Genomic DNA, 17474 nt, shown 5'->3' on the forward strand with positions numbered 1-17474 from the left:
ACATGACACATACATGACTGCTATATGACACATACATGCTTACTACATGACACACACGTGCTTGCTACATGACACATACATGACTGCTATATGACACATACATGCTTACTACATGACACACACGTGCTTGCTACATGACACATACATGACTGCTATATGACACATACATGCTTACTACATGACACACACGTGCTTGCTACATGACACATACATGACTGCTATATGACACATACATGCTTACTACATGACACACACGTGCTTGCTACATGACACATACATGACTGCTATGACACATACATGACTGCTACATGACACATACATGACTGCTACATGACACATACATGCTTACTACATGACACACACGTGCTTGCTACATGACACATACATGACTGCTATGACACATACATGACTGCTACATGACACATACATGCTTACTACATGACACACACGTGCTGGCTACATGACACATGCATGACTGCTACATGACACATACATGACTGCTATATGACACATACATGCTTGCTACATAACGCATACATGCTTGCTACATGACACATACATGACCGCATGCCATATACAGTAAAGGCCTGGTCACAGACCGGGCCGCGGGGGCGTTGACCCCCGGAATTCTCTCCAGGTAAACTCCAGGTAAACACGGTGTCAGTCATGAGCAACTTCATGGGGCTGAGTTTGTGTAACCTGTACCTCAATAAACTTACTGCTGTCATATAGAATAGTGTAGCAGCACACTACTGATGTCTCCGATTTTGAGAGGGAAAAAATCCTTCTTTCATCACTACCCTCTTTCAATTTCCCCAATCCACAATCCTCCCCTTGTCTGCCCTCCCTTCCCCATGGCCCACCTACCTCCCTCCAGATCCGTCCTCTCTTCCCCAGGTCCCCCTTCCGGATAATACGAGGCTGGTCATGTCTAGGGACCATTACTGGCCAGCAGCTGGGGCAAGAAGGCACTATCCCAAAAAGTGCTTACTGTGGAACAAGATAGTGCCAAGCCACACTGTGCAGGGTGTGGAACAAGATAGTGTCAGGCCACACTGTGCAGGGTGTGGAACAAGATAGTGCCAGGCCACACTGTGCAGGGTGGAACAAGATAGTGCCAGGCCACACTGTGCAGCGTGTGGAACAAGATAGTGCCAGGCCACACTGTGCAGGGTGTGGAACAAGATAGTACCAAACTACACAGTACTGGATGTGGAACAAGATAGTGTTAAGCCACACTCAGTGCTGGATGTGTAAGAAGATAGTGCCAAGCAACAGTCAGTGCTGGGTGTGGAACAAGATAGTGCCAAGCCACACTGTGCAAGGTGTGGAACAAGAGAGTGCCAAGCAACACTTCCATGTGTAGGCGCGGGTCAAGATAGTGCCACGGCCGCTGACAGATGGTGGCAAGACAGTGCCATACCACTGCCCGCCGTGCGGAGCAAGAAGGTGCTAAGCACCCAGAGCCCCGCGGGGGCAATAAAGTGCTACCAGGAGAGCCATCTGTGCTCGGGGCAAGAGGGAGCTATCATTTATGTGGTGGGTAGGGGAGGGATGTTCAATGGGTAGCGGGGGGTTGTGAGGGGGGAGGGGGGAGAAGAGCGTTGGTTCCCCAGAGGGGGAAGAAAAGGCTATCACACATGAAAGAGGAAGGGAAGGGGAGGATGGAGGGGTGGTTGGAGGGAGCAGTTGGTGATGGTGGGGGTTGGGGGGTTTGGGTCTACTCCCCTTTTAAACTGGGAAAGAGAGAGCTATACCACTGAGGAGCCTGCTGGAGGCAGCAGCAGCAGCAGCAGAGAAAGAGGAGAAGGCGAGCAGAAGGAAGAGGATGGAGGAGGATGAAGGATAAAGGAGGAGGAGGAGCAGGAGAGAGAGAGAGAGAGAGAGAGAGAGAGAGAGAGAGAGAGAGAGAGAGAGAGAGAGAGAGAGAGAGAGAGAGAGTGCTGTATTCGCTTTGCTTGTTGGAGTTCCCGGAGCAAGAAGGTCTTATCCCACACCCCCTCTGTAAAAGGGGGGAAGGAGGGAGGCAAGAACATGCCATACCCAGCGGGGTGTTCACACTCTGGGCAACAGAGTGCTATGCCCCCCTCGCCCTTACCAGCAGGTGGGGGCAAGAGAGTGGCTCTCCACACAGCCATTTGTAATGTGGGAGCAAGAGTGTGCTATCTCACTCAATGAGAGGTGACGCCAAACATCGCTAAGCTCACCAGCACTTAGTCCCTTTTTACTCCCACCTCATTATGCTTTGACGTCACCAGCGGACCTTCCAAATTATTTACCGCCAGGCGTTCTTTGTGAGCGCCAGGCGTTTTCTGCGAGCACCAGGCGTTTTCTGCGAGCACCAGGCGTTCTCTGTGAGAATCAGGCGTTCTCTTGAAGATCGTTGAACGCTAGCTCTGCAACCCCAGAACACTTATTACACATTCGTTGGTGTTGTGCAGTTTGATTCTCACTTGTTAGTGACCATTAGTGCGTTAATAAAGCTAGTATCTCTCTCTCTCTCTCTCTGGCTTTCTCATACACCCTGATAATATGCGATACGATAAAAGTAGACAGTTATCGAAAGATAGCCTCAGTGTGGCCTCCCAAGTCCTCTGGTCTCTCCCTCGTGTGGTGAGGGAGGGATGGTGGGGGTAGGGTGGGGGACATGTAGGTTGGGAGAGAGACGTGTAGGTAGGTAGGGGTGAGGGAGGGAGCCTGGACACAGTGTTGATCCTGGCGTTGAACTCTACAAGTCAGTAACAATTTTGTTATGTTTATCACAAACAGATACACAACATTTGTGGCTACCACTTACCTGACCACCAACCTGAGCACTTACCTGACCACCAACCTGAGCACTTACCTGACCACCAACCTGAGCACTTACCTGACCACCAACCTGAGCACTTACCTGACCAACCTGAGCACTTACCTGACCACTTACCTGACCACCAACCTGAGCACTTACCTGACCACCAACCTGAGCACTTACCTGACCACCAACCTGAGCACTTACCTGACCACCAACCTGAGCACTTACCTGACCACCAACCTGACCACTTACCTGACCACCAACCTTAGCACTTACCTGACCACCAACCTGAGCACTTACCTGACCACCAACCTGAGCACTTACCTGACCACCAACCTGACCACTTACCTGACCACCAACCTGAGCACTTACCTGACCACCAACCTGACCACTTACCTGACCACCAACCTGAGCACTTACATGACCACCAACCTGAGCACTTACCTGACCACCAACCTGACCACTTACCTGACCACCAACCTGACCACTTACCTGACCACCAACCTGAGCACTTACCTGACCACCAACCTGAGCACTTACCTGACCACCAACCTGAGCACTTACCTGACCACCAACCTGACCACTTACCTGACCACCAACCTGAGCACTTATCTGACCACCAACCTGACCACTTACCTGACCACTTACCTGCCCACTTACCTGGCCACTTGAGCACTTACATGAGAGTGGCAAGGCTGTGCAGTATCTCACACACTGGAACAACAATTCTGTACCAATGATACTACCCACAAGACTCCACTAACATACCTATTTTTAGCGCAGTGCGCAGCAGGAGTGTAAGTGAACCCGTCCATACATCTCACCACGCCAGTGAATCGAACCCGGAAACTTCCGGATGTGACCCCCAACGCTCTGAGGAAGGGAGAGAGAATTACAAATGATGAATACAAATTTGCGCATATCGCGTATGGTAAATACAAATATATAATAATAACTTGTCAGCATATCTCAACTAGCAATGCGAGAGTAACATGTTTGTATAACTCTACTGAGAGGTGAAGCAAGTGATGTGACTGGTATAATAACTCTACTGAGAGGTGAAGCAAGTGATGTGACTGGTATAATAACTCTACTGAGAGGTGAAGCAAGTGATGTGACTGGTATAATAACTCTACTGAGAGGTGAAGCAAGTGATGTGACTGGTATAATAACTCTACTGAGATGTGAAGCAAGTGATGTGACTGGTATAATAACTCTACTGAGATGTGAAGCAAGTGATGTGACTGGTATAATAACTCTACTGAGATGTGAAGCAAGTGATGTGACTGGTATAATAACTCTACTGAGATGTGAAGCAAGTGATGTGACTGGTATAATAACTCTACTGAGAGGTGAAGCAAGTGATGTGACTGGTATAATAACAACCTGGTATTATATACGTATGCTGGTACAAGCAAGTGTGATCAACACTCACCAGTGACTTGAGTTCTAGAAGAAATCCCACAAGAATGATAGTCTAAATGAGTCAAGCTACCAGCCTGCCTCGCCTCGCCTCGCCTCGCCTCGCCTCGCCTTCCTGGGGGACTCTTTCTCTTTCTCTCTCTCTCTCTCTTTCTCTACAATACATACATATAGTCTTAGCATGCACAACCTATAAAAGTTACAGAAATTGTAGCTGGTGGTATCTTCTTGCTATATAGAGTCCATCCTCCCAGTCAATATTTCACTGTTACTAAGACAGATGGATCATCGATACCTTCGAAGTATTTATTGACATTATCGTACATGATAACTGGTTAATTTTTAATAACAGATTACAAAGTAACCTAAACTCTCCGGGTTAACAGTGAATTATCCTGGGTTAATAAACCCACAGGGTTAACAATGGATTTTCCAGGGTTAATAAGCCCACCGGGTTAACAATGGATTATCTAAGGTTAATAAACCACAGGGTTAACAATGAATTTTCCTGGGTTAATAAACCCACCGAGTTAACATTCGAGAGACAATCTTGTTGTTGGTGGGTGCAGCATTGTGTGGGTCACTGCTGGAGTTCTTCAAGAGTCTTAAAGAATCTCAGTAACGTCAATAAAATCACTTTTCACACAATAGTGTGTGACACTGTTTGTGTGAGTGTTACAAGTCGACCATAATTGCCAGTTAGTGTTGCAGCAGCACTGTGTTATCAATACAAAGAGTTGAGTCTTGTAGCTTGTTGCAGCCTTCTCTGCAATGTTGCAATGCTTCAGCAAGTTAACAGGCAGAGTGCGAGACTGAGTGGAAGTAGAGTGCAAGACTGAGAGGAAGTAGAGTGCAAGACTGAGAGGAAGTAAAGTGCAAGACTGAGAGCAAGAGGAAGTAGAGACACTGAGACTCTTCATTTGTAATCACTACTTAACACACAATAGACAGGCCAATAGCATACACATCACTACCTAACACAGTAAACAAGCCAGTAGCATACGCAACATCACTACCTAACACAGCAAACAAGCCAGTAGCATACGCAACATCACTACCTAACACAGCAAACAAGCCATTAGCATACACATCACTACCTAACACAGTAAACAAACCAGTTGCATACACAACATCACTACCTAACACAGCAAACAAGCCAGTAGCATACGCAACATCACTACCTAACACAGCAAACAAGCCAGTAGCATACACATCACTACCTAACACAGTAAACAAGCCAGTAGTATACACATCAATACCTAACACAGTAAACAAGCCATTAGCATACACATCATTACCTAACACAGTAAACAAACCAGTTGCATACACATCACTACCTAACACAGTAAACAAGCCAGTAGCATACACATCACTATCTAACACAGTAAACAAACCAGTTGCATACACAACATCACTACCTAACACAGTAAACAAGCCAGTAACATACACATTACTACCTAACACAGTAAACAAGCCAGTAGCATACACAACATCACTACCTAACACAGTAAACAAACCAGTTGCATACACAACATCACTACCTAACACAGTAAACAAGCCAGTAACATACACATCACTACCTAACACAGTAAACAAGCCAGTAGTATACACATCACTACCTAACACAGTAAACAAGCCAGTAACATACACAACATCACTACCTAACACAGTAAACAAGCCAGTAGTATACACATCACTACCTAACACAGTAAACAAGCCAGTAGTATACACATCACTACCTAACACAGTAAACAAGCCAGTAGTATACACATCACTACCTAACACAGTAAACAAGCCAGTAACATACACATCACTACCTAACACAGTAAACAAGCCATTAACATACACATCACTACCTAACATAGTAAACAAACCAGTGGCATACACAACATCACTACCTAACACAGTAAACAAGCCAGTAACATACACATCACTACCTAACACAGTAAACAAGCCAGTAACATACACAACATCACTACCTAACACAGTAAACAAGCCAGTAGCATACACAGTACTGAGGATACAAGTTAGCCTTGCTATAAAAAAAACACGTTTGATGTTTTGTACCAGTGTTAAAATGTCGCACAAAGAGCAGGCAACATGCAACGGTGGGAGATATGATCAAGACGTGCTAAATACTCAAGGGGATAGTCAGGGTTGTGAAGGACCCCCACTGTGTTGATGTGGGAGGAACCAGGATGCCAGGACACTGATGAAAGATTATCACTCTCTCTCTCTCTCTCTCTCTCTCTCTCTCTCTCTCTCTCTCTCTCTCTCTCTCTCTCTCTCTCTCCGTGCACTCGTACCTATATAGAACACAGGATAATAGAGGCAACACACTGAATAAAGCCAGGTGTTTCAAGGTGGAACATTAGTACAGTGTTGAGTAAGATTCACTGTACACAACTGGCTATAAAATAATTTTTAAACTTTGCAAAAAAAAAACGTTAATCACGATTTTAAACCCCAGGAAAGCAATGTTACTAAGTGTAACACACTGGTGTGTGTGATCAGTGTTACCAAGTGTAACACACTGGTGTGTTAGCAGTGCTACCAAGTGTAACTCACTGGTGTGTTAGCAGTGCTACCAAGTGTAACACACTGGTGTGTTAGCAGTGCTACCAAGTGTAACTCACTGGTGTGTTAGCAGTGCTACCAAGTGTAACACACTGGTGTGTTAGCAGTTCTACCAAGTGTAACACACTGGTGTGTTAGCAGTGCTACCAAGTGTAACACACTGGTGTGTTAGCAGTGCTACCAAGTGTAACACACTGGTGTGTTAGCAATGCTACCAAGTGTAACACACTGGTGTGTTAGCAGTGCTACCAAGTGTAACACACTGGTGTTAGCAGTGCTACCAAGTGTAACAAACTGGTGTGTTAGCAGTGTTACCAAGTGTAACACACTGGTGTGTTAGCAGTGCTACCAAGTGTAACACACTGGTGTGTTAGCAGTGCTACCAAGTGTAACACACTGGTGTGTTAGCAGTGCTACCAAGTGTAACACACTGGTGTGTAAGCAGTGTTACCAAGCGTAACACACTGGTGAGTGTGATCAGTGTTACCAAGTGTAACACACTGGTGTTTAAGATCAGTGTTACCAAATGTAACACACTGGTGTTTAAGATCAGTGTTACCAAGTGTAACACACAGGTGTATTAGCCGTGTTACCAAATGTAACACACTGGTGTGTGATCAGTTTTACCAAGTGTAACACACTGGTGTATTAGCCGTGTTACCAAGTGTAACACACTGGTGTTTGTGATCAGTGTTACCAAGTGTAACACACTGGTGTGTTAGCAGTGTTACCAAATGTAATACACTGGTGTGTAAGCAGTGTTACCAAGTGTAACACACTGGTGTGTGTGATCAGTTTTACCAAGTGTAACACACTGGTGTGTTAGTAGTGTTTCTAAGTGTAACACAGTGGTGTGTAAGCACTGTTACCCATTGTAACACACTTGTGTGTTAGCGGTCTTACCAAAGGTAACACACTGGTGTGTAAGCAGTGTTACCAAGTGTAACACACTGGTGTGTGATCAGTGTTACCAAGTGTAACACACTGGTGTGTGAGCAGTGTTATCAAATGTAACACTGGTGTGTGATCAGTGTTACCAAGTGTAACACACTGGTGTGTGAGCAGTGTTACCAAGTGTAACACACTGATGTGTGATCAGTGTTACCAAGTATAACACACTGGTGTGTGAGCAGTGTTATCAAGTGTAACACTGGTGTGTGATCAGTGTTACCAAGTGTAACACACTGATGTGTGAGCAGTGTTACCAAGTGTAACACACTGGTGTGTGATCAGTGTTACCAAGTGAAACACACTGATGTGTGAGCAGTGTTATCAAGTGTAACACACTGGTGTGTGAGCAGTGTTACCAAGTGTAACATAGTGGTGTGTTAGAAGTGTTACCAAGTGTAACACTGGAGTATGACCAGTATTACCAAGTGTAAAACTGGTGTGTGACCAGTGTTAACAAGTGTAACACTGGTGTGTGACCAGTGTTACCAAGTGTAACACTGGTGTGTGACCAGTGTTAACCAGTGTAACACTGGTGTATGACCAGTGTTAACAAGAGTAACACTGGTGTATGACCAGTATTAACAAGTGTAACACTGGTGTATGACCAGTGTTAACAAGAGTAACACTAGTGCATGACCAGAGTTAACAAGTGTAACACTGGTGTATGACCAGTGTTAACAAGTGTAACACTGGTGTATGACCAGTGTTAACAAGTGTAACACTGGTGCATGACCAGAGTTAACAAGTGTAACACTGGTGCATGACCAGTGTTAACGAGTGTAACACTGGTGTATGAACAGTGTTAACAAGTGTAACACTGGTGTATGACCAGTGTTAACAAGTGTAGCGCACTGGTGTATGACCAGTGTTAACAAATGCAACGCACTGGTGTATGAATAGTGTTAACAAGTGTAACACTGGTGTATGAACAGTGTTAACAAGTGTAACACTGGTGTATGAACAGTGTTAACAAGTGTAACGCCCTGTTGTATGAACAGTGTTAACAAGTGTAACTCTGGTGTACGAACAGTATTAACAAGTGTAACGCAATGGTGTATGAACAGTGTTAACAAGTGTAACACTGGTGTATGAACAGTGTTAACAAGTGTAACGCACTGGTGTATGAACAGTGTTAACAAGTGTAACACTGGTGTATGAACAGTGTTAACAAGTGTAACACTGGTGTTAGACCAATGTTAACAAGTGTAACGCACTGGTGTATGAACAGTGTTAACAAGTGTAACGCACTGGTGTATGAACAGTGTTAACAAGTGTAACACTGGTGCATGAACAGTGTTAACAAGTGTAACACTGGTGTATGAACAGTGTTAACAAGTGTAACACTGGTGTATGAACAGTGTTAACAAGTGTAACACTGGTGTATGAACAGTGTTAACAAGCGTAACGCACTGGTGTATGAACAGTGTTAACAAGTGTAACACTGGTGTATGAACAATGTTAACAAGCGTAACGCACTGGTGTATGAACAGTGTTAACAAGTGTAACACTGGTGTATGACCAGTGTTAACAAGTGTAACGCACTGGTGTATGAACAGTGTTAACAAGTGTAACGCACTGGTGTATGAACAGTGTTAACAAGTGTAACACTGGTGTATGAACAGTGTTAACAAGTGTAACACTGGTGCATGAACAGTGTTAACAAGTGTAACACTGCTGTATGAACAGTGTTAACAAGTGTAACACTGGTGTATGAACAGTGTTAACAAGTGTAACACTGGTGTATGAACAGTGTTAACAAGCGTAACGCACTGGTGCATGAACAGTGTTAACAAGTGTAACACTGGTGAATGAACAGTGTTAACAAGTGCAACGCACTGGTGCATGAACAGTGTTAACAAGTGTAACACTGGTGTATGAACAGTGTTAACAAGTGTAACGCACTGGTGTATGAACAGTGTTAACAAGTGTAACACTGGTGTATGAGCAGTGTTAACAAGTGTAACACTGGTGCATGAACAGTGTTAACAAGTGTAACACTGGTGTATGAACAGTGTTAACAAGTGTAACACTGGTGTATGAACAGTGTTAACAAGCGTAACGCACTGGTGTATGAACAGTGTTAACAAGTGTAACACTGGTGCATGAACAGTGTTAACAAGTGTAACACTGGTGTATGAACAGTGTTAACAAGTGTAACACTGGTGTATGAACAGTGTTAACAAGTGTAACGCACTGGTGTATGAACAGTGTTAACAAGTGTAACACTGGTGTATGAATAGTGTTAACAAGTGTAACACTGGTGTATGAACAGTGTTAACAAGTGTAACACTGGTGTATGAACAGTGTTAACAAGTGTAACACTGGTGTATGAACAGTGCTAACAAGCGTAACGCATTGGTGTATGAACAGTGTTAACAAGTGTAACACTGGTGTATGAACAGTGTTAACAAGCGTAACGCACTGGTGTATGAACAGTGTTAACAAGTGTAACACTGGTGTATGAACAGTGTTAACAAGTGTAACACTGGTGTATGAACAGTGTTAACAAGCGTAACGCACTGGTGTATGAACAATGTTAACAAGTGTAACACTGGTGTATGAACAGTGTTAACAAGTGTAACACTGGTGTATGAACAGTGTTAACAAGTGTAACACTGGTGTATGAACAGTGTTAACAAGCGTAACGCACTGGTGTATGAACAGTGTTAACAAGTGTAACACTGGTGTATGAACAGTGTTAACAAGTGTAACACTGGTGTATGAACAGTGTTAACAAGTGTAACACTGGTGTATGAACAGTGTTAACAAGTGTAACACTGGTGTATGAACAGTGTTAACAAGTGTAACACTGGTGTATGAACAGTGTTAACAAGTGTAACACTGGTGTATGAACAGTGTTAATAAGTGTAACACTGGTGTATGAACAGTGTTAACAAGTGTAACACTGGTGTATGAACAGTGTTAACAAGTGTAACACTGGTGTATGAACAGTGTTAACAAGTGTAACACTGGTGTATGAACAGTGTTAATAAGTGTAACACTGGTGTATGAACAGTGTTAACAAGTGTAACACTGGTGTATGAACAGTGTTAACAAGTGTAACACTGGTGTATGAACAGTGTTAACAAGTGTAACACTGGTGTATGAACAGTGTTAATAAGTGTAACACTGGTGTATGAACAGTGTTAACAAGTGTAACACTGGTGTATGAACAGTGTTAACAAGTGTAACACTGGTGTATGAACAGTGTTAACAAGTGTAACACCGTATCTGAGTATATGACAGGTGTTTAAGTACAATAATTGTTGTTGTTTGTTACTTGTTAGTTGTGTTTATGTTTGTTGTTTGTTACTTGTTAGTTGTGTTTATGTTTGTTGTTTGTAACTTGTTAGTTGTGTTTGTTGTTTGTTACTTGTTAGTTGTGTTTGTTGTTTGTTACTTGTTAGTTGTGTTTATGTTTGTTGTTTGTAACTTGTTAGTTGTGTTTTCCTCTTTCACCACCCCTCCTCCATCACCCCTCCTCCATCACCCCTCCTCCATCACCCCTCCTCCATCACCCCTCCTCCATCACCCCTCCTCCATCACCCCTCCTCCATCACCCCTCCTCCATCACCCCTCCGCCATCACCTCCCCTCCACCACCACCACCTCTTCCTCCATCACCTCCCCTCCAACACCACCTCCTCTTCCTCCATCACCTCCCCTCCACCACCACCTCCTCTTCCTCCATCACCTCCCCTCCACCACCACCTCCTCTTCCTCCATCACCTCCCCTTCACCACCACCTCCTCTTCCTCCATCACCTCCCCTCCACCACCACCTCCTCTTCCTCCATCACCTCCCCTTCACCACCACCTCCTCTTCCTCCATCACCTCCCCTCCACCACCACCTCCTCTTCCTCCATCACCTCCCCTTCACCACCACCTCCTCTTCCTCCATCACCTCCCCTCCACCACCACCTCCTCTTCCTCCATCACCTCCCCTCCACCACCACCTCCTCTTCCTCCATCACCTCCCTTTCACCACCACCACCTCCTCTTCCTCCATCACCTCCCCTCCACCACCACCTCCTCTTCCTCCATCACCTCCCCTTCACCACCACCTCCTCTTCCTCCATCACCTCCCCGCCACCACCACCTCCTCTTCCTCCATCACCTCCCCTACAACACCACCACCTCTTCCTCCATCACCTCCCTATCACCACCACCACCACTCTCCTCATCACCTCCTCCACCACCACCACCCCTTCCTCCATCACCTCTTCCACCACCACCACCTCTTCCTCCATCACCTCCACCACCACCACCTCTTCCTCCATCACCTCCTACCACCACCTATCCTCCCCTATCACCTCTCCTACCACCACCTCCTTCTTCCTATCACCTCCCCTCCACCACCACCTCCTCTTCCTCCATATCCACCTCCTCCACCACCACTTCTCTCCTCCATCACCTCCCTCCACCACCACCTCCTCTTCCCCATCACCTCTCCACCACCATCCTTACCTTCCTCCTCCATCCACCTCACCTACCACCGCCTCTTCCTCCATCACCTCCCTTCACCACCACTTCCTCTTATCCATCACCTCCTTACCACCACCACCTCTTCCTCCATCACCTCCTCCACCACCACTCCTCCTTTCCATCACCTCCCTCCACCACCACCACCTCTTCCTCCATCACCTCCCCTTCACCACCACCCTTCCTCTTCCTCCATCACCTCCCCTCCACCACCACCACCTCTTCCTCCATCACCTCCCTCCACCACCACCATCCTCTTCCTCCATCACCTCCCTCCACCACCACCCTCCTCTTCCTCCATCACCTCTCCTACCACCACCTCTTCCTCCATCACCTCCCTCCACCACCACTCTCTTCCCTCCATCACCTCCCTCCACCACCACCTCCTCTTCCCTCCATCACCTCCCTCCACCACCCCACCTCCTCTTCCTCCATCACCTCCCTCCACCACCACCACCTCTTCCTCCATCCCACCTCCCCTCCACCACCACTTCCTCCTTCCTCCATCACCCTCCCCCTCCACCACCACCACCTCTTCCTCCATCACCTCCCTTCACCTACCACCTCTTCTTCCTCCATCACCTCCCCTCCACCACCACCACCTCTTCCTCCATCCCACCTCCCTCCACCACCACCACCTCTTCCTCCATCACCTCTCCACCACCACCACCTCTTCCTCCATCCTCCCCTCCACCACCACCTCCTCTTCCTCCATCACCTCCTCCACCACCACCACCTCTTCCTCACACCTCCCCTCCACCACCACCACCTCTTCCTCCATCACCTCCCCTTACCACCACTTCCTCTTCCTCCATCCACCTCCACCACCACCTACCTCTTCCATCACCTCCTCCATCCACTCTTATCTTCCTCCATCACCTCCCCTCCACCACCACCACCTCTTCCACCATCACCTCCCCTCCACCACCACCACCTCTTCCTCCATCACCTCCCTCCACCACCACTTCCTTCTCCTCCATCACCTCCCCTCCACCACCACCACCTCTTCCTCCATCACCTCCCCTTCACCACCACTTCCTCTTCCTCCATCACCTCCCCTCCACCACCACCACCTCTTCCCCCATCACCTCCCCTCCACCACCACTTCCTCTTCCTCCATCACCTCCCCTCCACCACCACCACCTCTTCCTCCATCACCTCCCCTTCACCACCACTTCCTCTTCCTCCATCACCTCCCTCCACCACCACCACCATCTTTCCCCATCACCTCCCTCCTCACCACTTCCTCTTCCTCCATCCACCTCCACCACCACCTACCTCTTCCTCCATCCTCCCTTCTACCACTTCCTCTTCCTCCATCACCTCCTCCACCACCTACCACCTTCCCATCATCCTCCCTCCACCACCACCACCTCTTCCTCCATCACCTCCTCCACCCCCACCTCCTTCCTCCATCACCTCCCTTCACCACCACTTCCTCTTCCTCCATCACCTCCTCCACCACCACCTCTCTTCTCCATCACCTCCCCTCCACCACCACCTCCTCTTCCTCCATCACCTCCTTCTTACTGCCACCACCACCTCCTTCCTCCCATCACCTCCCTTCACCACCACTCTTCCTCCATCACCTCCTCCTCCACCACCACCACCTCTTCCCCATCACCTCCCCTCCACCACCACTTCCTCCTTCCTCCATCACCTCCTCCACCACCACCTCTTCCTCCATCACCTCCCTTCTACCCCACCACCTCTTCCTCCATCACCTCCCCTCCACCACCACCTCCTCTTCCTCCATCACCTCCCCTTCACTGCCACCACCACCTCTTCCTCCATCCACCCCTTCCACCACCACTTCCTCTTCCTCCATCCACCTCCCCTCCACCACCACCACCTCCTCCCCCATCACCTCCTCCACCACCACTTCCTCTTCCTCCATCACCTCCTCCACCACCACCTCCTCTTCCTCCATCACCTCCCCTCCACCACCACCACCTCTTCCTCCATCACCTCCCTCCACCTTACCACTTCCTCTTCCTCCATCACCTCCCCTCCACCACCACCACCTCTTCCTCCATCACCTCCCCTCCACCACCACCACCCCTCTTCCTCCATCACCTCCCCTCCACCACCACTTCCTCTTCCTCCATCACCTCCTCCACCACCACCACCTCTTCCTCCATCACCTCCTCCCCACCACCACTTCCTCTTCCTCCATCACCTCCTCCACCACCACGTCCTCTTCCTCCATCACCTCCCCTCCACCACCACCACCTCTTCCTCCATCACCTCCCCTCCACCACCACCACCTCTTCCCCATCACCTCCCCTCCACCACCACTTCCTCTTCCTCCATCACCTCCCTCCACCACCACCACCTCTTCCTCCATCCACCTCCTCCACCACCACTTCCTCTTCCTCCATCACCTCCCCTCCACCACCCACCTCCTCTTCCCTCCATCACCTCCTCCACCACCACTTCTCTTCCTCCATCACCTCCTCCACCACCACCACCTCTTCCCCCATCACCTCCTCCACCACCACTTCCTCTTCCTCCATCACCTCCCTCCACCACCACCTCTTCCTCCATCACCTCCCTCCACCACCACTTCTCTTCCCCATCACCTCCTCCCCCTCCACCACCACCCTTCCTCTTCCTCCATCACCTCCTCCTACCACCACCACCTCTTCCTCCATCACCTCCTCCACCACCACCTCTTCCTCCATCACCTCCCCTCCACCACCCACTTCCTCTTCCCCCATCACCTCCTCCACCTACCACCACCTCTTCCTCCATCACCTCCCCTCCACCACCACCACCTCTTCTCCATCACCTCCTCCACCACCACCACCTCTTCCCCCATCCACCTCCTCCCTCACCACCACCACTTCCTCTTCCTCCATCACCTCCTCCACCACCACCACCACTTCCCCCATCACCTCCCCTCCACCACCACCACTTCCTCTTCCTCCATCACCTCCCTCCACCACCACCACCACCTCTTCCCCCATCACCTCCCCTCCACCACACTTCCTCTTCCTCCATCACCTACCTCCACACTCACCACCACCTCTTCCTCCATCACCTCCTCCACCACCACTCTCTTCCTCCATCACCTCCCTCCACCACCACCACCTCTTCCCCAGGACCTCCTCCACCACTTCCTCCCTTCCTCCATCACCTCCCTCCACCACCCCACCACCACTCCTTCCTCCACCTCACCTCCCCACCACCACTTCCTCTTCCTCCATCACCTCCCTCCACCACCTCCTCTTCCTCCATCACCTCCCCTCCACCACCACTTCTTCCTCTTCCTCCATCACCTCCCCTCCACCACCACATCCTCTTCCTCCATCACTCCTCCACCTACCTCCCTCTTCCTCCATCACCTCCCTCCACCACCACCACCTCCTTCCTCCATCACCTCCACCACCACCACCTCTTCCCCCATCACCTCCCCTCCACCACCACTTCCTCTTCCTCCATCACCTCCCCTCCACCACCACCTCCTCTTCCTCCATCACCTCCCCTCCACCACCACTTCCTCTTCCTCCATCACCTCCCCTCCACCACCACCACCTCTTCCTCCATCACCTCCCCTCCACCACCACCACCTCTTCCTCCATCACCTCCCCTCCACCACCACTTCCTCTTCCTCCATCACCTCCCCTCCACCACCACCACCTCTTCCTCCATCACCTCCCCTCCACCACCACTTCCTCTTCCTCCATCACCTCCCCTCCACCACCACTTCCTCTTCCTCCATCACCTCCCCTCCACCACCACCACCTCTTCCTCCATCACCTCCCCTCCACCACCACTTCCTCTTCCTCCATCACCTCCCCTCCACCACCACCACCTCTTCCTCCATCACCTCCCCTCCACCACCACCACCTCTTCCTCCATCACCTCCCCTCCACCACCACCACCTCTTCCTCCATCACCTCCCCTCCACCACCACCACCTCTTCCTCCATCACCTCCCCTCCACCACCACCACCTCTTTCCATCCATCACCTCCCCTCCACCACCACCTCTTCCTCATCACCTCCCCTCCTCCATCACCTCCCCTACACCACCACCACCTCTTCCTCCATCACCTCCCCTCCACCACCACCACCTCTTCCTCCATCACCTCCCCTCCACCACCACCACACCTCCCCCTCCACCACCACCACCTCTTCCTCCATCACCTCCCCTCCACCACCACTTCCTCTTCCTCCATCACCTCCCCTCATCACCTCCCCTCCACCACCACTTCCTCTTCCTCCATCACCTCCCCTCCACCACCACCTCTTCCTCCATCACCTCCCCTCCACCACCACCTCCTCTTCCTCCATCACCTCCCCTCCACCACCACCTCCTCTTCCTCCATCACCTCCCCTCCACCACCACCACCTCTTCCTCCATCACCTCCCCTCCACCACCACTTCCTCTTCCTCCATCACCTCCCCTCCACCACCACCACCTCTTCCTCCATCACCTCCCCTCCACCACCACCACCTCTTCCTCCATCACCTCCCCTCCACCACCACCACCTCTTCCTCCATCACCTCCCCTCCACCACCACCACCTCTTCCTCCATCACCTCCCCTCCACCACCACTTCCTCTTCCTCCATCACCTCCCCTCCACCACCACCTCCTCTTCCTCCATCACCTCCCCTCCACCACCACCACCTCTTCCTCCATCACCTCCCCTCCACCACCACCTCCTCTTCCCCCATCACCTCCCCTCCACCACCACCTCCTCTTCCCCCATCACCTCCCCTCCACCACCACTTCCTCTTCCTCCATCACCTCCCCTCCACCACCACCTCCTCTTCCTCCATCACCTCCCCTTCACCACCACCTCCTCTTCCCCCATCACCTCCCCTCCACCACCACCTCCTCTTCCTCCATCACCTCCCCTCCACCACCACCTCCTCTTCCTCCATCACCTCCCCTCCACCACCACTTCCTCTTCCTCCATCACCTCCCCTCCACCACCACCTCCTCTTCCTCCATCACCTCCCCTTCACTGCCACCACCACCTCTTCCTCCATCACCTCCCCTTCACCACCACTTCCTCTTCCTCCATCACCTCCCCTCCACCACCACCACCTCCTCTTCCTCCATCACCTCCCCTCCACCACCACCTCCTCTTCCTCCATCACCTCCCCTCCACCACCACCTCCTCTTCCCCCATCACCTCCCCTCCACCACCACCACCTCTTCCCCCATCACCTCCCCTCCACCACCACCACCTCTTCCTCCATCACCTCCCCTTCACCACCACCACCTCCTCTTCCTCC

At 50.0% G+C, this 17474-nt stretch overlaps 1 protein-coding gene across 4 annotated transcripts in view; it reads right to left on the reverse strand.

Moving 5' to 3' along the window:
- The window catches only part of LOC128690073 (uncharacterized), a 342887-nt gene that overhangs the window by 257889 nt on the left and 67524 nt on the right, over nt 1–17474 (reverse strand). For all 4 annotated transcript variants that reach the window (XM_070088542.1, XM_070088541.1, XM_070088540.1 and 1 more), the window contains one exon: nt 3563–3667. In XM_070088542.1, the coding sequence (XP_069944643.1) occupies nt 3563–3609 (47 nt within the window). In that variant the 5' untranslated portion in view covers nt 3610–3667. The remainder of the gene's footprint in view (nt 1–3562; nt 3668–17474) is intronic.

This window comes from Cherax quadricarinatus, chromosome 25 (genome assembly GCF_038502225.1).
Source record: "Cherax quadricarinatus isolate ZL_2023a chromosome 25, ASM3850222v1, whole genome shotgun sequence".
NCBI classification, from domain to species: domain Eukaryota; kingdom Metazoa; phylum Arthropoda; class Malacostraca; order Decapoda; family Parastacidae; genus Cherax; species Cherax quadricarinatus.